Source organism: Cavia porcellus, unplaced genomic scaffold, assembly GCF_034190915.1.
Source record: "Cavia porcellus strain 051 isolate PalLab524CR breed Dunkin Hartley unplaced genomic scaffold, mCavPor4.1 scaffold_22, whole genome shotgun sequence".
NCBI classification, from domain to species: Eukaryota; Metazoa; Chordata; class Mammalia; order Rodentia; family Caviidae; genus Cavia; species Cavia porcellus.
This window is the reverse complement of record NW_026947505.1, coordinates 65,840,387-65,864,508: the sequence shown is the minus strand read 5'-3', so window position 1 is coordinate 65,864,508 and position 24,122 is coordinate 65,840,387. Positions and strand designations below refer to the sequence as shown.

Here is a 24,122-nt window from a genome sequence, read left to right as displayed (position 1 = left end):
TCATTCCAATTAATGAGTGAAAACATTATAAGGCTTCAAACCAATATAATGGGGAATCATGATTACCACATACTTTTATGTAATTTCATTTCTTACACTAGGGAAACTATTCGGTATTTATACATGTGAGTCTGATTTATTTCACTTATGAGTATGGTCTCAAGCTGTGCCCATTTAATTATAAATATCTCAATGTGATCCTTCTTTATAGCTGAGTATTACTCCATTGTATAAAAAATACCATAAATTTCTAAAATTTTAACTGTCATTGAACATGGTAGTTCTATAAAAGTTAACAATAACTCAGAACTATACTTAGGGTTAACAATCAGAAATTTTTCAACAAATTAATTTTGGATCTTGCATTTATATAATGACATTAGGAGAGGCAGCCTCATATTTTTGTTGTGCCTTCATAGTTAATTTCCATTTGATCTCTCAGTTTGTCACAATGAATCAGATATAAAAATGTCATACTTATGTGGGTTTCTCATTAACTCAGAGATTTTAAATTATAAACCTAACCACATTTCACAATAAATAAAAATTCTAGACTAGCTTTTAAAGTTATCTTTTACTTCTTTATTGCTTAATCCAGGCACTGAAAGAATAATGCCTCAGATTTCAATTATGTGTAAAAATAAAAATGTTGGCCTTGCAGTACTGAAGAATGAAATGGTGATAATCAGAGACTGGAAAAGGTGCATGAAAGTGGATTAGAGAGAGTATAAAGTATAAGGATTTTTCTCTATGTATAAGGTGTCTATGAGAGACAATAAGTAATGATTATCGCATAGCACCTACTAGAAATGGTTTCAAGGTTTCCCAATATAAAGACATGAAGTAAGCATGTATACCAATTATCACAAGCTGATCATTATTCTTTATTACATATGAGGCAAATAGTTCCATAAAGTTGTACAAAAACCATGTCAATTAAAAATGCATGTGCAAAATTTTCTTAAAGATTGCATCAAGTAATGGTGATTAATTTTAATTCTTTGTCTTGTAATCTCAAGGGAATGGAGCAGTAGTAGGTCACCTGTCAGGTTCTTGACTCTAAGGCTGTACATATAGATATAAAAATGCAGGTGTCACTCCTGGATAGAAGAGATCAGAACTGCATTGGGAAGTTTGTCTAAAGATGCAAAAGTAAGATAGGTTTTGACTTCAATCCAGAAAGCCTCTTGGTAACAGAGATCACTGCTTTTTAGAATTAGAGTGTTACAGAGTAACTCAGGGATGTTTTCATGCCAGCCTTTGGAAAATATGTTGATTTCTGACTGAGAACATTTTGGTAAATACCTTTCTCCCATCTCTTACCTTCACATTGCATTCTAGTACATTTGTGGAACTTTATAATGCAATTGAACTATTTCTCACAGACTTAAAGCTAGCAGTTGGCTGATTAACTGAAAATGTAATAATTATTAAAGGAACTTTGCAAGTATCTAGATATAGAAAAAATGTATCAGAATCTGATAATGAAAAAATGCATGATGAGGAATTTAAGGATAAGTGTTCTAAACATACACATGTGTTTAGATATGCATGTCAATGGAGAAGTCAGTGCTTATCTGGCTGCTATTTTGTTACATCTGGAATAAGGAAGACTCCTACACAAAATGCTTGTTATCCACTCTGATTTTGTAATTCTTTGGACAATGTGGAAAGACTGATATTTAAACCTCCCCCTGTCGAAAAACTTACTCTTTCAACTAAGAACTGTTGTGGTATCAGATTTACTGGCTTTGACAGAAATACTGATTAAAGCCCATTGTAATGTTAATAAACTATGAAAGTTGACATTTAATGTCACTAAATAAAAATATGATCTAAAAATCTATTTCAAATTGCTGGGGGTTTTTTCTGTGAATTATAAGCTGAGATAATCCTGTAGGACAATATTTAATGAACTCATAATAGATGGCTGAGAGTATTATCTAAATAACTAACAAAATAAAAAATACTCATTTCCTATTAGAATAAAAAGTGTATTTGTGCATTTAAAATGTTGCCGATTAATTGTATTATCCTTATGAAATATAAATGACTGTTATTTATAAATGTGAGACATGTTTTGTACATTTTATAGTAACAAGATAATTACTGAAAGACATTTCCATCCTTCTCCAGACTTTATAAGGAAAGGAAAGCACACATCTTTTGTTCTCACTCTCCTGTTTTCATTTTCAGGACTATCCAATTCTGAAACACAGAATCCATGTTAGTGCCAGAGAAAAACAAAAGTGGAGCCATGTTCACCCTCTCAGGCTTCTCAGATTACCCAAAACTGCAAGTACCACTCTTCCTGACTTTTATGGGCATCTACAGCATCACTGTGGTAGGGAATATTGGGATGCTGGTCATAATCAAAATTAATCCCAAACTGCACACCCCCATGTATTTTTTCCTGAGTCATCTCTCATTCGTGGATTTCTGCTACTCCTCCATCATTGCTCCTAAGATGTTGGCGAACCTAATGACAAGGGACAGGAGCATTTCATTTTCAGGATGCATAACACAATACTTTTTCTTTTGTTCCTTTGTGGTAACAGAAGTCTTTTTATTAGCAGCCATGGCCTATGACCGCTTTGTAGCCATCTGTAACCCTCTTCTCTACACAGTCACCATGTCCCAGAAACGCTGTGCCCTGCTGGTGGTGGGGTCATATTCATGGGGGGTGGGTTGCTCCTTGATACTAACCTGCTCCACCTTGCAACTGTCATTTCACAATTTCAACATAATTGATCACTTCTTCTGTGAGATTTCCTCACTGCTCTCTTTGTCTTGCTCAGACACTTATATTAATCAGCTACTGTTGTTCCTTATCTCCGTATTTACTGCAATGGGCACACTCCTCATTATTCTTTTGTCTTATTTGTTCATTGTTGTCACCATTCTCAAGATGCATTCAGCCAGCGGGCGCCGCAAGGCTTTCTCCACTTGTGCCTCCCACCTGACGGCCATCAGCATCTTTTATGGCACCATCCTGTTCCTCTACTGTGTTCCCAACTCCAAGAACTCCAGGCACACAGGCAAAGTGGCCTCTGTGTTTTACACAATGGTAATCCCCATGCTGAACCCCCTGATCTACAGTCTGAGAAATAAGGATGTAAAAGACACAGTCTGCATGTTTATGAAAAATAAATTATTGTCTCATTAAGCAGGAGTTTTAGTTGAATTTTTCCCAGATGGTTTTCAAAAAAGTTATCTTAAGGAACCCATTAAAATTGATACATAATTTTTATAGTGGAACAGAAGTAGATTTTGCTTTCAATGTTGGATATTTCTTCATTCTTTAACACATCAGTTATCTCTCTGATCTTTAATCCTTCATCTACAGGTTTTGTTTAACAAATGGTAATGCAATTCATCATGTGAGTATGAAGTTAATAATTAACATATATAATATGTGGCATATCTTGCATAATTAAATAAATATTAATTCTCTATTATGTACAAGATACATAAAGTTGACTAAGCTTTCAAAAACAGAATTATCTATTGTAAGTGTAAGAGTATGGCTCAGATATTATTCTTGACTTCCATGATACAAAATTCATCATTGACAGAATGCCAATGAAAGACCTGGCCTTTGCACAAGGTAGAAAGTAATTACCATAGAGTTGTTTATTTTAAGTGAAATTTCCAGAAAAGAATTTCTTTTGAAGGATGCTCTAGAAATAATCCCTAATGAAACTTAGACATAACAAAAAGAAGGGCCTGAGATATTAGAAATATATTTCAGAAAGGAAGGCATTTTCTTCAAAGCAAAATCAAACAGATTGTGATGTAACACAGATGTAATAATTCAATAAATCTTTCAGTGTGCTAATGTCATATAACTTCATATGGATTTGTAGGAATATTTTGTGTAATGTACACAAATGATTAAGAATGAATGAAAGTGTGAATAACACGTGATCTACTTTAATTTTTTTCAGCTGTACCTTTAGTGTGACAATATTATGAACTATGACAGAATTCACAAAAGTCATTGTTGTAGTTGTAGCAAGGATTACAGAGGAAATGATGCAATACAGGACACATAATTGATAGGATTATTTTATAATATTCACCCAAAGAGTCAAATGCAAAAGAGTACCGGAAATTTTCCATACACTAGAGATTCAAAGAATCCAGTTGAGGACCTGGATCCCATGGTAATATCTTGCATGATTACAGCTGGAGATCTAGAGTCCACAGCATTGTCCCCCAAGAGTCAAACTAGAGACATAGAATCCAGAAAAATGTGCCATGCAAGTCTGTATCAAGGATCTGCACTGGGAAGTCCCAAAGGTCAGCAGTGAAAGCAAGAAAGTCTGCACCAGCAGGACAAAGAATCTGTGCCAGCAGACTGAGGTATCTGCACTGAAGCCAAGAAGCAACCCTCAAGGTAAGGATCAGCTCTTCCTCCAAATAACCATCATAGTTACAGCAAGGACCGGAGCTCCTCTGAAAACAGCCAAGTCTGTATGAGGAAAACCAGCAAGCATGCACTCACCCCTGCCCCTAGCTCTCCTCCTCTTACGCTGTTGGAAGCAGCTCTCAGGTGGGCCTTCCACACCCAGCACTATGTGGATTCAATTCAGCTAGCTGACCATTAGTTAATCCACCACAGCCACAGAACTGACAGATATATATATATATATATATATATATATATATATATATATATGAGAGAGAGAGTTATCTTCCCAGTTAGTTTTCATTCTATACTATTATTATTTCTGTGAAATTATCCTAAATGTTATCAATCTTTAATAAACTGTTTTCTGATTTTGAGAATATCTTGAACCCTCAGTTTACTATACAAAAAAAAATTTGGGATTTTCTTTTTAATGGAAAAATAATAGCTTCTGAAAATTGTTTGAAATAAATGTAGGCCACACACCATTCCCCATTTTTCATCAATAGAACTAACAGATATTTTTCTTAGTAACTCATTTCAACTGAGACACTTTATACAGATTTGTTCTTCCATTTACCCATCATATCCATATAAAATTTCAAACAATCAGTGCAGTACGAAAAATAAATTTTCCTGCACTTTGTTATGAGAGAAATAAGGTAACTTGACACAATGCTATCAGGGCTCAGCTGTGGGAGATCACCAAGTGGTGCCCACCTGAAACATGAAGCCCTTGCCTTGATCTTTCTCTGACCTTCTTTAACCCTGTTCAATGAGAAATGCAGAGCTGGCTGTATTGAACCAGATGTTCCCTTAATTGCCTAAAAGAATGTGATCAAGTCTGGCCCAAACACCACCACATCTCAGTACAGTATACAAGTGAAAATCATCCCCCTACTGATGGCTGCCAGTCTCAAGCAGGAGTCTCTAAGATTCCCGGGATAAGACACACAGTAACAACTCAACTGAGGCCTTGGAACTCAGAAAGAATTACACCTTCCTGGAAGTGAAGCTGCCACCTTTGCATACAAGTTTTCTGTTACACTGATAGAGAATCTTTGTACCTGGTAAAAATTACTATTTCTCCTTCCAGCCTACAATGCCTGCAAAGTTCTCTTCCCTAGAGCTCTGCTGTGACCCCAACTCACTGCCCTGATTGATACCAATAAATCTCTGAGCTTTTAAATTCTTGTCTTTCTGTTCCACTGAGAACATTGGCTATTCCACAGCTCCTCATCTCCAAAATTTTCTCTTTGTCTTAAACTTTATACCATATTGCTAGATGGGAGACCTGAAGCCTCTGAAGGTGTTTTGGTACTCAATAGCTATGGTCATGCTATTTTGAACTTTTGATTGTTTTATAATGTTTATTTCATATCTATTATTACATAAGGAATCAACTCAATAATAATTAGAGAAAGATGAAATAAGTGCAGGGCACAGTGATCTACATTTTTAATCCCAGCACTCAGGAGACTGAGGCAGGAGGAGTCCCTAAAATTTGAGGGCAGCCTGAGCGAAAAGATGAGCTCAAGTTCAGCTTGAAATATAAAGTAAGACTCTATCTCAAAAGCCCAAACAAAAAAAGAAACAAAAAACCCACAAAGAATAAACATAAAAAAGTAAGAAAGAGTATTTAGATATTAAATTTCTGAAGAGGAAGTGTTTTTATGTTGCATCAAATGTTTCTTTGGGTAATCATAATTTTCTCATTTACAATATATATGGCCTCTGCTTAATGTTCCATTTTCATTGAAATTGCAAGAGCTCGTATCCTATTAAATACCTAGACTGTATAATCTCCCTTAATACAAAATTTTCATTCATTTCTATCATATTTGGGGAAAAGATGTTGATTTTTGTGAAATAAATGACTAAACCTGTTTAAGTGTTATTTTTGTAATCCAAGTTCTACACATATCAGTGTCATGTATAGTTATGGAAATAGTTTTAACATGATTCTGGTAACCACTTACAACTTCAATTACATTTGATTAAGCCATCTCATACGATCTTATACGTTTCCCTGGGGCATTTCTTGTACTTCAGATTATTGTAAATTCTATTGATTTAATGTAATACATGACTCATGTTGAAGTTATTTATATTTTTATGGACGTGGTTTTCTCAATTAATAATGAAAGTATATATTTCAAAGTATATATATAAAATATTTCATCATAGATTTAAATAACAAAGAATATAATTTTTGTGACTCAATACACTTAAAATACATACTTGAGAAGATTTTAAATAACTTTCATTACAACTTTCTTTGTGTTGAAATATTCTTGCTTTTATTTTAAGGAAAGTAAAACTAAACAGAACAAAGCAGATAAGAAGCACACAATGAAAGTGACACAGATTTCACAGCAAGACAACAGGTCTACAGTGGCTACCATAATGTCTCTTGTTTTCCTCTAAATAGTTCTCCATATCTTCACACACAATGAATTCATACAAAACATAATAGAACAAAGCTGATCAGAACAGAGTGATGAAGGCATTATAGGCCTTCAGAACAGACAATGGGAAAATCAACAATGGCTGCCATAATGTCTCTAGTTCTCTTCAAAATGGCTGCCATACCTTCATGTATGTTGAAATTAAATAATACAAAACAGACTAAAACCATGCAAAACAAATATAAAAGCATTTGAAGTTCTGTATTATTACTAGCTTTTTTTCTGTTTTTTTCCTCTTTAAATAAAATGAAAAATATATTAAAAAAACACAAAAAGAAAAGAACCAAAAAAGGAAGCAGTGCTGTTTTTCACAGCATAATGATAGGAAATCAGAAATGGAAACCATAATATCTCTTTTTCTTCAAAGTAGCTGTTCATTTCATTACATGTACTATAATTGATTCTCGTAAACAGTTTAAGATAAGTTCTATGCAAGTATAAGCCTCTACAGGTATAACTATCTTTTCTGTATTAGAGGGAAAAGCAAAGCAAAACAAAACAGATTACTAGAAGAACATGAAACAAAAAAGACAAATAAATAACCATAACAAAGGGCCCAAAACAATGATGATATAGGCCTTCAAAATAAGGTGGTAAGAGCATAACTAGGGCTGTTTTTATACATAATGATCTTCAAGAGTTCCTCAGACTACCAGACACTAATATGCAAAATTGTTTCAATCTTATGAATGTTAACTGTTTTGTTCCAAAAACTTATGGAATTTATAGCACAATCATCTTAGCTATTCTAAGTATGTTTATAAAACTTTAGATGTATTTTTTTCTCTTCCTTTTTCTTTTTCCTCCTTTCCCTAGAGATATTGTTATTTTTTCCTTTTGAACAGATACTTTTCCTTTTACTCTGTTTATGGAGGGTTTTGTATCTTATGTACTCTTACCATTTCTTACACCAAGGAAATAATACAGCGTTTACACATGTGAGTTTGATTTATTTAATTTATGAGTGTGGTCTCAAGTTGTATCCACTTATATACAAATATCTTAATGTGACCATTGTTTGTAGCTGATAAGTACCACATCTTTTTTTTCCCATTCTTCAGTTTATGGAAATTTAGGTTGATTCCAAGATCTGGCTATTACAAATTGTGCTGTTATAAACATGGGTGCTCATATATCACTGTGATGTGATGTTTTCAATATTTCTGGGAATATGCTCAGAAGTGTAACAGCTGGGTCAAAGGGACTTCCAATGCTAGCATTTTGAGAAACCTCAAGACTGATCTCCACTGCGGTTGCACCAGTCTGCACGCCTGCCAATGGTGCAGAACTGTTACTTTTTTGCTGCAGCCTCTCCAGCATTTGTTGTTGGTAGTTTTCTTCACTTGGCCATTCTTTCTGGAATTAGATGGAATCTCAGTTTGGTTTTAATTTGGATTCTTTTCGATTTCTTTTTCAGGGCATTATAATTTTCCCCGAATAGATCTTTGACTTCTTTTGTTAGATTGATTTCAAAGTTTTTCATTTTTTGGGTGCTATTTTGAAGTGTGTGGCTTCTCTTGTTTCTCTTTCAGTGATTTTGTTGTCTGTGTATAGGAATACTTTTGAATTTTGAGTGATGGCTTTGTATCCAGTTACATTACTGAATGTATTTATTATAGCTAGGAGTCTTTCAGTGGAATTTTGGAAGTCTTCTATATAGACTGTCATGTCCTCTACAAATAATGATATTTTAACTTATTCTTTTCCTATTCTTACTCCTTTCACTTCTCTCTCTTGTCTAAATGCTCTGGCTAGTATTTCTAGCACTGTATTGAAAAGGAGTAGTGATAATGGACATCCTTGTTTTGCCTGATTTTAGGGTAAATGTTTTCAGTTTTTGGATGTTTAATATGATACTGGTTGTTAGTCTGTCATAGATGTGTTTTATCATATTAAGGTAAAGATCATCTCTTCCAATTTTCTGTAAGTTCCTTATCATGAATAAGTGTTGGACCTGTCACTGCATCGATAGAAATGAACAGGTGATTCTTATTTTTGGCTCTATTGGCATGGTCAATTATATTAATTGATTTGCATATGTTGAACCATTCTAGCATTGCAGAAATGAATCCTACTTGGTCGTGGTGTATAATCTTGATGATTTGCTGCATGCTGTTTGCCAATATGTTTTTGAGATTTTTGCATCTATATTCATTAGAGATATTGGTCTGCAGAAATCTTTTTTGGTTGGGTCTTTCTTTGGTTTTGGTATTAGCATGATACTAGCTTTCCGGATGTCTAATTATTCTTAACTCCACTTCTCCCATAAAATATCATAATCTAATTTTTGTATTCATATTTTCATTTCTTTCATCATATTTCTTTTGAAATATCTAGCAACTATTTTGATAGTTTGGTGTTGTGGATTAAGTGAAATTCATAATATGATTATTCTTTGTTATTTAAAATGTTAGTGCAATTTGATTGTAGTCATCTGACTATAACTGGCACAAAATTAATTTTTAATATTTTCATATTTCAATAGTATGTATTTCACTGCAAATACTAGTTTTATTTTTTATCATATCTTTAATGTATCTAAAGAGCATCATCAGTTCTAAAGGCACTTGGTCCCTTATCAACATCAAAGTTTTTTTTTTGTCTTTTTCTTTATCAGTACAGGGGATCAAACTCATGAATGCCTGCTTGCAAGGCAAACTTTAAAGTTTTTAAAGTAAACATTTTATTCATATTGCACTTATTTTAAGTGATACATGCAAAAATATTGCTAATATTAATGGTGAAAGATAAGGTTTTAATGCTCACATAATCATGTAATGTTGACGTCAGTTTAGGTACAGTTAGTTTTTTACATATTAAAAACATTTGTGATTAAAACATTCAAAACACTTCTTTTTAGCTTTATATAATGGATAGTGAATCACTGATTTTTATTGGAATTGCACTGAATTTCTGTATTGTTTTAGAAACTATGGAAGAGTAATAGTAATGATTTTCCTGTTACACCACCAGATGCTGTATTTTCATTTCACTCTGTCTTATGCATCTTTCTTTATCATTTTTGTGCCGGTTGATCTTTTAACTATATTTCGTTTTATTGGTATGTATTTTCAGGACATGCATTTATAGTCATCCTGGGGAGTGGTTACATGTTTCCATTTTTCAATCTCCTCCCCTGCCTTCTTTTCTAGATTCACGAAATAAAAAGGTTAGATGCAGGAAATTAAGGGCTCAAATTTTCATTTGCAAATGTAGGACACTGTTCATAGAAGGCCTGAGGAACTCCATCAAAATCTATTATAATTAAATACCAACTCAGTAACATAACAGAAATAAAGACCAACATAGAAAAATCACTAGCACTAGTTCACATCAGTAATTAACTCAATGAGAAATAAATTATGAAAACAATACAATTTACAGTAGTTTAAATAAATCTGAAATACATAGATATTATTTAACAGAGGAAATTATAAACGTGTACAAAGCAAACTACATTATTCTGAAAAAGGGCACTAACAAGACACCAGAATGTAGAAAGATGTTCCCTGCTGTCACACAGCAAAAATATAATTATCAAAGTGGCCATACTCCCAAAACTGTTCCACAGATTCAATGTAGTCCCAGTCAAACTATTCCAAATCATACATTCTATAAATAAAGAAAATGATCCTCAAATTTAGATACCACTAGAAATGACTCAAAATAGCAACAGCAACTTTGGGCAACAAGAACAAAGCAGGGGACCTTCCAATTCTGAGAACTGAAGCTATAATACAAAGCAAATATGATTAAAGCACCATTGTACTGGAAAACAAAAGCAGATACATGAATCAATGGAACATAAAGTGCAAAAACATCCCTAGATATATGTAATTTTCACAATGGAACCAAAAGCATATGTTGAAAGAATGATAGCTTATTCAACAAAAGCTGCTGAAAAAAAAAGGTTATCTGTTTGCAGAAGATTGAAACTGCATTCATGTCTCACACTTTCACTGTATTAAATCAAAATAAAAAACTTATCAAAGTTCTAAATATTAAAACAGAAATATCAGACTTACAGGAAGATAAAGTAGGTAAAAGAGTCAAAGACATAAGCATAAGAAAATACAGAACTTCAACTGCACAATAATTAACTGCATGAATTCACAAATAGGCTTGTACCAGGCTAAAGAGGTTCACAGTTAAACAATCAGTAGACTGAAGAGACTATCCACAGAATGGAAAAGAGTTTTGTCAGCTACTCTTCAGACAGAACTAACATCTACGACATGCAAAGAACTCAAGAAAATGTTCTGGTTTAGCTTGATCATCAATTTTACTGGATTAAGCAACTTCTGGGGAGGTGCCTGGATTCACAGACACAAACTTCATCAAGTGGTGAGGTGAGCTTGGTTGGAGGAGCTGGGGTTGAGATCCTAAGTAAAAACACCCAGCACAAAAATTCAGTAAAACAGCATATAACTCATATTTAGAAAGCAAAAAATAAATAAATAAACTGATGTTCTGGAAGTTGAGGACAACCAAAATTGGGAATATAAAGAGCTCCAATATCTGACAAATGTGTGAAAAGTTACGGTTAGATAAGAAAAAGTATGCCTGTTGTGTATGAGGAGGAGCACATATAATTAATAATAGTAATGCATTTTACAACTCCAATAGAGCAAAATATTTTTAAAGGTTTTTCTATAATGAGCTCTGCCATGCAGAAAGATAAACGTGTGATTTGCAAATATCAGATTCACTGTGAGGCCATAATGTTAAGTGAAACAAAGTGAACACACAAGCTTAACTATCACCTGATTTCTATTCTCTGAAAAAACTAAAATGGAAATATATTGAAAAGAAAAACAAAGTTACATCATAGGGAACAGGGAAGACAGAGCTTCTGCAGAAGTGAAAGGGACCAAGAAACGCAGTATCACTTCCTTGTTATTCCCTAATATCAAGAGTAATTGGTACTTCCTGCAGTTAGTCTTCCTTAAATTAACATGTGGTATTTTGTTCTTGCTTTTAGGCTCCTTCTATCTATAACTCCTTATTTTGAATTTTGGTTGGATTTGTCTTCCTCATGGGACCCTGACTAGTTTAACATTTATGAAAATATAGTATACTTTTGCGCCAATTCTCAGTTCTTAGAGAATTTTTTTCTTTCTTATGAGATCTACTTCTATAACATTTTCAATCTGAAACGTATCTTGTTTTACTTATTTGATAAAAAAATTTGTCATGTATCAGAGATAAATAAATAGCCCATGAAGGCATTAATGACTGCATTTAAACACATTGCAGATGTTTTACATATCAGTTGAAAAATATGTTATAGGATTATGAATTTTAGCCGTAATTAAAACAGCTACAGAGGTCAATGCTGATATTATGGCCATGTGGCAGTTCTAACTTGTTTTGCTATTCACATAGCAGTCAATACCCAATATCCATCTACAATACTGTTTCATTTTAAATTATTTACATGTAATAATTATTTCAATGATTCTACATATAATAATGTATAGAAAATTAACATTTATGTTAATCAAAATTCTGAAATAATTTTATAATGCCAAATAATCTTATTGAATTTATAGGAATCTGTACCACATTTTTTTCTAATTCTTACTAAAGTACATAGAGCTTTATTTCTTCCTCTATATAGGTAAATATTTGGGATTATACCAAGAGGTATTGAGTAAAGGGAAGAAAAAGATGATAGCACTTTGCCAAACAACCTGAGACAGTAAGGTGAAATGACTGATATTTTTAATTCACATTCTTACGTGGGTTGAATCATGGCTTCATTTTATTTTGAAGATGCTTATGCAGGTAGTTAGAGTTCAACAATTAAAGTAATTGCAAACACATTTAGTATGGCAAATGAAATTTCTGTGGTGAAAGGTTCAGTTTATTTTAACTCTCATGTCTTAAAAAGTATATGAAGACTGGGAATAAAGTTTATTCTCATAGCACATTTTAAGCAGGTACCTATTAATCCTGTTTCAGCACAAAATATTTGCTTGTTTTCAATGTACCATTTCCAAGTCTTTACTTCAATCCATTACTGATTACCACTATGCCATAGAAAAGATGCTTTAAAAACATTTCAGGATGTAAAACACATTTTATTCAAGTTTCAAGTGTCTTTTATACACATGATGGATATGCACACATATGCAAACACACATAAACATAAGACTTATATCACTTTGGTCAATAAAATATTTGTTTAACTAGAGTCTGTATTACAGTTTTATCTGTTTGATTTTATTTTTGCAATTTTCTTCTGAATAAGTCTGCTTCCACACTGGAATGTACCTCTGAATAAACTCTGATTATTCTTTGCTCCTTGGATCGGTTCATGTTATACCTCAATGATTTTTCAAAATCATTTCTCTTAAACTTTCAATGTTATTTATTATTTTCTGCCTCTTACAATAGTCATTCCATAGGATACAGAGTTCAGTCTACTTACACTTTATGTAAAAGATTGATAGAAATAATATTTATTGAGTTACCGAAGACAAATCATGTGATATGCAAAGAGGTTATCTTTTAATTATCACAGTTTGTGGGATCTGTCAGAGTATTTCAGAATTGTAGATGAAATATATGGAAGTAAAATCCATTTCTTTGCAGTTGTATGATATTAGCTCTATTAATTTTAATGCCACACTTAAAATAACTTTATGTGAAAATTTTTGTATTACAAAAAATCTCCAGGAAGCCATCATTCTCAACTAGAAAACATTTTTGTGTCCATGATTTTTTGGACTTTGTCCTTCACATCCTTATTTCTCAGACTGCAGATCAGGGGGTTCAGCGTGGGGATCACCACTGTGTAAAACACAGAGGCCACTTTGCCTGTGTGCCTGGACTTCTTGGAGTTGGGCACACAGTAGAGGAACAGGATGGTGCTATCCAAGATGGTGATGGCTGTCATGTGGGAGACACAGGTGGAGAAAGCCTTGCGGCGCCCGCTGGCTGAAGGCATCTTGAGGATGGTAACAGCAATGAAATCATAAGACAAGAGGATGATGAGGAGCATGCTGACTTCATTAAAAATGGCAAAATGAAAAACAGCAAGTGGTTGATGTGTGTGTCAGAGCAAGAGAGGGAGAGCAGTGAGAAGTGATTGATGATGTTGCAACCATGAAATGATAATTGCAGTGCAGAGCATGGCAGTATCAAGGAACAAGCTTGAATATGACCCCAGCACCAGGATGGCACAGAGCTTCTGGGACATGGCAACTGTGTAGAGAGGGGATACAGATGGCCATGAAATGGTCATATGCCATCACTGCTAACAAAAAGCACTCAGTAACCACAAATGTGTAAAAGGAAAAGAATTGTACTATACACCCTAAAAAGAGATCGTTCTATCTTTTACGACCAGGTTCACCAGCCTCTTGGTGATGATGGAGGAATAGCAGAAATCTACAAATGAGAGGTGGCTGAGGAAAAACTACATGGAGGTGTGCAGTTTCGGGTTACTTCTGATTATGACCATCATCCCAATATTTCCTACCACAATCACACTGTAGATGAGCAGAGAAGTCATGAAGAGTGGAACTTGGATTTTGGGATAATCTGAGAAGCCCAAGAGGATGAAGGTGATCCCACTTTTATTTCTATCTGATAGTAGCATTGTTTCTGTTTGTCAGAATATAAAAGATAGCCCTAAAAACGAAGTAGTTATAGCATAGTGATAAAATAAAGATTTTTTTCATCATAGAGACTGGAGAATAGAAAAATACACTTTTTTCAGAATCTTGATGTTTAGCTTTTCAGATTAGCTACATCTTCATGATTGCAAAAATATGACAATATTTCAATATTTTAAGAAAAATGAAATTATTAAATTAAATCATGGTTTCTCAATTGTAATATTTAACATTTGCAAGGACATTCAATTGATGTGTAAGTACAGTACATAGATGCTCTTCTGTGTGTTTGAATGAAATCTTCAGAGAATTTTCAGCTGTGTTTGTACATTGTAAATTTTTCAAATAAGCTTAATATGATAAATTATTTTTTACCTCTGCAATAAGTAATGAAAAATCAGAACTTCTGAAACTATCTTTTATAAATTGTCACATAGCGACATTAGCATTGAGAGCCCACGCACTTCACTTGTGCCTTTATATTTTATTGCATGTATTACTTAAAACTATTTGTATGTCTGGCACAATAAATGTGATACTAAAATAAATCTTTACCCCTTTCTCAGTAAATATGTTTTGCATCTTACCATTTCTAATTACTATTATTTTCTCATTTACTGTAAGATAATAAAATTAGATTATAAAATTTTTCTACATTATTCTAAATTCAGGGAAACCTTGGTTTTCACAGAGACATGCAGACAAAGAATAATCTGTACTGTCATGAGTAGAACCAAGCCTCAGATGCTTGAGGATATATCAATTTATTAACAACACTCTGATTATGATTATAAATTCAAATACTAATTTGTGAATTTTATTAATAATTATATTTGCAAATAATGCACAAACTAGAGATCCTAATCGTAAGAAAATGGTTCTACGACACTGCACATTCTGCATAAATACATTAGGAAGCAGCATCGAGATGAGACACTTGGACCAGCAAGTTAACTCAGCACACAGTGGCCTGCAGGATAGGTGCTCAATCCTCAGTACAAAAAAGTAGTTGGGACACTTAATACAACTTAGAGGAAGTTTTTTGGCCATGAATATTTAAGTAAAATATTTCCTTGATCAGGAACCGTAATAAAAACTGATATAGAAACTGATATTATCCTCTCTCTGTTTCTCCCTCTCCTTCCCTTCTCCTGTTTCCTCAGCTTCTCTCCCTCTCGCTCTCCCTCCTTCTCTCTCTCTCCTTGCTCTTTTCTCCCTCTCTCCCTGCCCTCCTTTTATGTCTCTCGTCCTTCCTTTACCAGTCTCCCTCTCTCTTGTACCCCCTCTTCCACACCCCTCTCTCCCCGTCATCCCTTCCCTCTCACATCTCCTTTTAGATTATCTAGAATGTTCACTCTTACTTCCCCTGTGAAACAGTACTAACAAGTTTATGTACTATTGCAATATAAAGACATTTCACAGAAAAGGTGATACAAAAGAAACATTTAATTTCATTTACAGATGTCCACACCATTCACTTCCTACCATGCCAGGGATTTTTTTACCCAAGAAGTTATTTTCAATGACATAGTCCAGGAAGTAATCCAGATAGTGCATTAATAAAAATATCAGGCTATATGAAAAATTCAAATGACTTCTACTTGTGAATTTCTCCATAAAAGACAATCCATCAACCAAGATATTCTATATACCACATTTCATTCTTGCTAATATATTTTATTTTTTAATAACAAATTTGCTATTAACTATTACATTTTATGTACTGGATCATGTCTCTCAAAAACTATTATTAAATTCCTGGTTAAAGTTTCCATTATTTTAACTCAGGAAAAATGGTAGCTAAAATCTTCTTCCCTGCAGTTACTTTTGTCTCCTAATGTGCTTATATTTTCGGTACCAGTGATCACATTTTTTTCTCCTTTTTAGTCTTAATTGAAGCTAGTCCCCTTAAATATTTTTACCAGTCTCTTCAATCATCATTCATCTAATTTCCCTTAAATACTTGCAGAATGTATCTGTTTCTCCTCTAAAGTTTATAATAATGAAACACTACATAGCTCCAAATTCTCAGTGCTCCTTTGTCTCCCTCCAAAATCTACAGTGTTTGTGTAATTGTTGTGGAATTTAGATCTGAGCCTTTAACACAAAATTTGCATAATCCTGATCCTTGCTTGGTTACACTTATCTCTTAAGAACTCTCTAATTCTCCAGATGCTGTCCTTTTTCTCAGATTAACTTATGTTTCAAAATTAATACTAAGTTGTCTTTAGAATTTGAGCAAAAACCTGTTAGTGGTCAAGCAGGACCACTCCTGATTGAGCGATGTCTGTGCTCCTGTATCTATAATTAAGCCTTGGAAAAAAGACCCGAAGAGAATATTGCTTCAATCTCTTGAAGGCATAAAATAAACAATTAAAATTAATCATCTAAATCTAGTGCAATTTATCGGAGACAACCTAGAGATGAGTTTTAGCAATATCAGGAGAATTTCCCATCTAAGTTACATAGCAGCATTAGTATCACTATCCTTGAAATAATGTATATATGAATGTCACCTTCCCATACTGACAATATCAATTCTGAAAATATTTGTAAGCATAATATTCATTATTAGGAAACATTTATTCAGTGCCTATTACAATCCTTAACGTTCTTCCTCCAAACCACACATTGGGATCATCCTGGAGGAATGTGTTTACCTGGCTTTCTCACCAGCTTGGAGAAATTCTTTCTTGAGAGTCAAAGTATATATATTTGCAAAGGTAAATATATAGTGCAGAAATGATCTAAATCTTTGTTAAATTTTTGTCCTATCTAATATTTATTTTACTTATTGTGTGTTGATTGGTGTGCCTTGTACCCAAATTATTTGAACATTACTTCTGTAAATCTCAACACAGGGTTTCTTAACAACCTAGAATTTATTCTCTAATCCTTATTCTTAGTAAAACTCTCCTTGAGGGCACTGTCCTAACCCAGTGGGTTTCCTACTGCTCACATTAGTGTTCAAAGTACTTGATACAGGGATAGTGTATTTCTTAATTTTTTTACTGTATTTATTAGACATTGTTTCCCATTGCAGTATAAAATTGCTAGGAGAATAGAAAATCAATTATCAAGTTCACTTCTATATTCTGAGCTCCTGGATTTGAAGCTAGTACTAAATGTACCATGAATAATCTCTGAGTGATAAGCATGACCTTCCTTGTAGTTACAAGTTACAAGGAAGACCACTGCACCTCCCAGAACTGAGGAAAATTAGAATGTAGAGAGAAAACCACACATGTAAACACACACAATCCTAACGTCTCTACATGAATTTATTATTTAAAATAAATAGGCACAACTAAAATTTCTTAATTTGAAAAATAAAAGTAAACAGTCAAAATTAAATAAAACAAATCTATTCTTCTGATTTTCTTTCCTAGGCAAGTTCATCAAAATGGAAAAAAACACAACACATAGAAATAGTTGTGATAGAATTATTCTCAATTATTCCACTCTATGAAGACTGAATGTAGCTTCATAGAAGTATTACAACTTCCAATCTTTAAGTAACGTGTTCAAAATCTATGTGCATTTTTTGTTTAGAGTATATATTATAAAAACAAAAGAAAAAAGGTATATATTCTATGATCTTAATTACTATTTCATGAATTTTACTAACATAGGAGTCAGAAAAAACTGAGTATGCAAGGAAAATATATGGCTACATTTATTCTTTTCTTTATTTCTCCATTCATTCATTAAACAAATATTTAATATTGGGACATATTAGAGAGAATTCACTTTTGTTCATTAATTTATATTTAAAGAACACTGAAAGCAAGTATTTTCCAATCATGTTAAAAAGGATATAACTTGATTTGATTTCCCCCTCTACTCTTTCTCTTTGTTTTTCATTCTATTTTTCTTTATTTTCTCTCTGTCTCTGTCTCTGTCTCTGTCTCTGTCTCTGTCTCTCTCTCTCTCTCTCTCTCTGTTGGTAACTGTAATCCGGGCCATGACACTCAGCTGCACACAAAGCATACAAAGCCGTTCTCCTTCTCTTTCTATTTTCACACAGGTCAGTTGTTATACTGCCCAGTCTGAGGTTGGTCTTGGCTTCCTCTTGGTTCTGCCTTTAATGTTCTGGGATTGTAGATTTTACCGCAACCTATGGCTTGGAGGTATCTTTTTGAAGTACAGAGGTTAGAAAGTGTCACAGCAGTAACCTTTGAGAGAGAGGATGTAAACCATGTGAAACATCTTGCGGTGAAGAGTGTAGAGTTTGTGACCAGGCAGGAGTGAACACAATGCCTTTGAAATAGAAGTTTACATCCTTATGTATCAGTGACTGCTGAATGTGGGGTGGTTCTCACTTTCTAAAGCTCTTTGTAAAAATACAGCAAGAAAAAAAATACAGTCAGGGTGGCACATGTTGACATTAGTTTTGATGAAAAGAAAAAGGAATGGAGATGGTTCAGAGATATTTGTATCCTCATAGCTGTATTTATGTCACGAAATTTACAATTTCTTAGGACAACAAAAAGCACAAAACTACATGAGGGAGTTCTCTTGTCGACATACTCATTAGGAAATTACTGCTGAGTAAATTCAAGTCAATGTTATCATAAAACTTCTTTAAAGACTTTTAAAGAAACATCAATGAAACACTTCAGAGCTTCAAGCATCAGTATAAGCAACTACAGGAGCTGCATAGGCACTGACTTTTTCCATTTCAAATGTATTCTTGGCCAAATATTCCTTGGTGCATCCTGGAGAACATGTGTGTGGTGTGCACTCAGCTCTGAAGGGTCAGGGAAGAGACAGGGACAGCGAGTGCCTGACTTCAATCTTATAAATTAAAGGTCCTTTAAACACAGCACTAATTGTAGGGTATTATACCTTCCCTATCAATCTATCTAGTTGTTTATTATTTAAAGTTTATGTAAAAACAGTAACCATTAAAAAAATGAACATTTAATTAAGCATTCATCCCAAAGAGCTTAAGACTTTATTCAGTGGTATAGGACGTGCTTTATTCTAGAACTAACACCAAACTAAAAGTCACCATATGCCAAAATCACATTGAATATATATATATATATATATATATATATATATATATATATTTATAATTATAATATTTTTTTTATTTTTGTCAGATGAAGGATTAAATTCAGGGCCTTATGTATGCATACTAGCCCACTGAGCCATATCTCAGGTCTCTCTTTTTTTGATAATTATTTTGAAATTTAACATAAGGTCTTATTAACTTACCAAAGTTGGTGGTAAACTTGTGATTCTCCTGTCTCAGCCTCTTGAGAGGCTGTGATAACAGACAGGCACCAACATAGTAGCAAATGTACTTTTCAGATCACATAAGTCCTACCCAAACCAATATTTACATTTTCCAAGTTTCTCTAGGGGAGCTAGTTAATTTACTAGTTAATTTGAATCAAAATACATATAAATCAAGGTGTAACATTTTATTATATAACTATTCTCTACACACAAATAATTATACACTGGTTTAAGAAAAATTGGGAGGAAAAAATGGACAATTTGAAGAATGTTTCATTGTTTTGTATGTGGTTCATTGTGTCATTTAGGGTCATTTAGCTTATTTCCATGTCAATTGATCCAAAGGGCATTCTGATAAATGATCTGTACAAGTTCGTCTTTTCTTTTCTTACCAGAAGGAATGCTATAGTGGGCACTGCCAGGTGCAGTCCACACACATACTGTTAGCTCTCAGTGAAGTTCACAGTGGTCTGTAGGTGAAGCAATGCCAGCTCCATTGATTCACATTGAAATAGCTCCACAGTGTTTTGTTTAATGATTTAATACCATTTTAAAAAACTTCTATATTTCCATTTTTAATTAGAAGTTCTAAAATCCTAATTTTCTAATTCTGTAGGTTTTCCACTTTGATTTCTTATGAATTTTCTCTCATTACCTATTAGGTGATCTGAAGATATAATTTATAGAAGAAAGATACAATAAATAATTCTTTCTTTTGCTTAACAGTATTCAGAAGAATGAGTTTTAAATCAGGATATATAAATATTAATCAGTGGTTTATCTATTTTGTTTTTGGTATCTAGATTTAAACATATTTTGTAATTTTAAATCAATTGCTTTGACTATTCGGAATAAATATGTAGAACTGTGAATGATTTAGGAGTCCATAATTAATAATAAGTCCATAATTAATCTTGCCAGTACATTAGAAGTCCTCATGTAGGTTAGGCAACTTGATACCACCTTGCTTAAAATTCAGTTCTTCTTTAAGGTCTTTGTTTAGGGGACAATCATTAAACTTAACAATATCAGATAGGTGTTGATACATGAGAAATGATAAGACCCAGGCATTTTTTCATTTGCAGTTTTATTTTGAATCAGGTTAAACAACATTTTATATTTCAGTCACAGTTTGCATAAATTAGTTCATTATACTACATATCCTTTTCCACTGGATTGTCAATTTTCTACTATTGAGTATTATTTGTGTACTGATTTTGATTCTTTTCATTTGCCATTATAATTTATTGCCCATTGTATTAATGAAGAAAATTTTACATATGTGAAATCTAGGTTTTGGATCATTGAGCACAACTGTTTGTAGTCTCACTGTTTGAATGTCCACTTTGTATGCTTTAATTGTTTTTTGTCTTTTTTTCCTTTTTATCGGTACCGGGGATCGAACTCACGACTGCCTGCTTGCAAGGCAGGCGCTCATGCTGATGAACTAAATCCCCAGCCCTATGCTTTAATTTTGTAACATGAACAATATTTCTAAGATGAAAATATGTAATCTATTTTTTTTACACATTTTGGATTTTATTACTCCTTAGTGCTTATTACTTTTTTGGGGGGGAGAGAATACAGTCAAATATGGCAAAACAAAGCTGTCAGTCAAAACCAAGGATAGACGTAGCACATGGTGTAGAACAGAGTACAAGGTTATCAACAATGGTTATCAACGTTGTCTCTTGTTTCCTTAAAAAGAATTGTCTATCTCATTAGATATTATAAAGTTGGACAAAACAGTAGAGAACAAGACCAATAAAACTTAGGCATTGAAAACATTACAGGACTTCCAAAGAAGACAATAGTCAAACCAGAACGGGTATCTTAGTGAATCTTATTGCCTTCAAAGTAGTTGCCTATATCTTCAAACTTGATACTATCATACAGAATGGAACAGAGTCTAATCAGTCAAAACAAGATCGTGGGAGTATTACAGGACTTCAAAACAAGTTAATAGGAAATCAAAAAGAGTTAATATTTATATATCCTAACTTTTTAAATTTTTTCTGATTTCTTAGTGTTTATTTTTTTGAAATTCTGTATTACTTTTAACCCTTTTACTGTTTTTTTCTTTAAAATTTTAAAAAGAAATCTAGGTTTTAATCTTTGTTTTACAATTGTATTTTGAGTGTAAAATAAGAAAGTATAATGTAGCATCTCATATATATACAGCTATCTATCACAATATGACAATATATTAATCATAACAACTTATAATTTATTTAAAATTCTTTAGGTTTAGCCTTTTATCCAAATCTGCTTTGATTAGGGTGGCTGACAGAAGATTTGTGTTTAGTTATTCACAAAAATGATATATGTTTCCTCAATATTCTCAGATAGATTGTTTATTATATATATTTTATATAATCTAAATCAGATAATGCCCATAGAGATATCAGACCAGATCTCTAGACCTATGGTGAAATCTGGTGCCACTAGACTCAGTTTTGGATTCTATGCTGAATCAATTCTGTTTATATGCTTCCTTTATTTGTATTTCTAGTCTGCTACAGAAGCACCGAATCCAGCAACATCTATACCTGTCAACCTCAAGTCATACTATTTCAATTGCTGCATATACAAAAGCAAAAAGGAGGCATCGTTGTAGACCAGGCTGTTGTAAGGGTGAATTTCTTGGCTGGCTGTGAAAGTAATTCTAGATAAATTGGAAAGCTCATGTTCACAGATGCTGCTGTGGGCTGCTGAATCTCATTCAAAGGATTCAGGTGAAATAAAACTGATAACCTTAGAGATCAAACAGTTCTATTAATTGGCAAGATTTACTAACTTTTTTCCCCTCAAAACCCTGCTCCTTTTCCTGGGCTTTTGCCTCAGATGTGCACTCCACTCCCTGAGCCCCCTGAATCTATGGAAACGAAATAAATTCAGGCAATACAGAAAAGTCTTTGTCTTAGCTCCCAGAGAGTTTGGAACTTCCTGAGCTCCTCAGAAACATACTGCATTGTCTGTTTTATTTAAGCCTTCGCTGTAACTTGTTAAAGAGACTGCGGGATAGGATAAGTCCTCAACAGAAGGAAAAGGGAGTTTTCTTTTCCTTCTTACTTCAGGCAGTTATAAAAGGAGAGTGAGATATAGTCATAGAAGTACATATACAATTCAATAAATTTTGAATGAAGTTTGTAGCATTTTTTAACAAAAGTCTCCCAGTTGCAAACCAATGCAGCACACATTTTAAAATAAATAAAGAGCTGTATGTCAATATGTGTGAGCATACTGGAGAAAACTTTTTATGTAGATCAGTGTCATTATGGTTCCCTTCAGAAATTTAATTCCGAGACACTAAATGGGGAATTTAGCAAAGAGATCACAATGTTGAAAAACACAGTCATTATTTTAAAGGGAGAATTACAGTTTTATATTTAAGCACACAATAGAGAAAACAAAGATGAGGACCAGGTGACCACACTGGCGGAGAATGCTTTTCCAAGTCTGTCCCTTGAAGGAATTTGATGACCGTGGCACCTCTTATAACACAAGAGGAAAGGGCGCTCAGGAGGAAGTGACTGAACTTGCCAGCCTATTCAAAAAAGTATCAGAGCACAGCACAGAGAGGACAGCAGAACACTTACAGCAGCAGTGACTTATGATGTTAGATCAATAATAGGAATTTTTCAAAAGAAAATAGGAGAGTATAGAGAAAGGAGCCCATCCCACAGAGAAGTTGCAGTTACAAGAAATGCACAGAGCTCCTAAGACATGACAACTGTGTACAAAAAGTGTTGCAGACAGCCACAAGTTGGTTGTAACCATGAAAGGTATCACAAACATCTCTGTAGTCACAAAAGCCCACTGATAGGAACATTGTATCATTTATCCTTTGAAGGAGATGGTTCCACCACACTTACCTGTAAGACTTTTCATAGCAGATGCAGAAGAACTGTTTTGGGATTTCAGAGATAGAAGAGACCAACAGGGAAAAACAGGAATTTAGATTTAGATGTGCATTGACTCAGCTGAAAAATACAAAACAACTGAGCAAAGCAGAATGGACAGATTTCTGCTTTCACACATTTGGAGAAGGGGGTTGGTCTCTGGAGTGGGACTGGGACTTGGGGTGGGCAGAAGGAAAACAAAGCTGGGCCATCAAGCTGAGACAGATTTGCATGTTTGCTCTGCTTGGACATAACAGGATGTTATGGGAAGGGATGGTTATAAAATTTCACTTAATGAGGATGAAAGTTACTGCTTCAGAATAACAAAAATAAAGAAAACATAAGTGACTAAAGAAAAGGCACGTGGGAACAAGGATTTTGGGGGTTAATCCTAATGACCACAATCATCCCAAGGTTTCCCAAGGAGGAGAGAGTGTCAGTGGACAGGAAGCATAGCAAGAGGGGTGCCAGA

The 24,122-nt window shown here is 33.7% G+C and overlaps 1 protein-coding gene and 1 pseudogene across 1 annotated transcript; one reads left to right on the top strand and one right to left on the bottom strand.

Annotated features, from left to right (window-relative positions):
* Positions 1-2,224: 2,224 nt before the first annotated feature.
* LOC100716984 (olfactory receptor 5D18-like) lies at positions 2,225-3,166 on the top strand. The gene has a single exon (XM_003467449.1). It carries the CDS (start codon positions 2,225-2,227, stop codon positions 3,164-3,166), a length of 942 nt encoding a protein of 313 aa, XP_003467497.1.
* A 10,407-nt stretch (positions 3,167-13,573) lies between these two features.
* Positions 13,574-14,485, bottom strand: LOC100716714 (olfactory receptor 5D18-like; annotated as a pseudogene).
* Between the last annotated feature and the right edge of the window lie 9,637 nt (positions 14,486-24,122).

Bases quoted from the DNA above. Each gene is read 5' to 3' on its own strand.
- LOC100716984 (XM_003467449.1), top strand. From the start codon at position 2,225: ATGTTAGTGCCAGAGAAAAACAAAAGTGGAGCCATGTTCACCCTCTCA.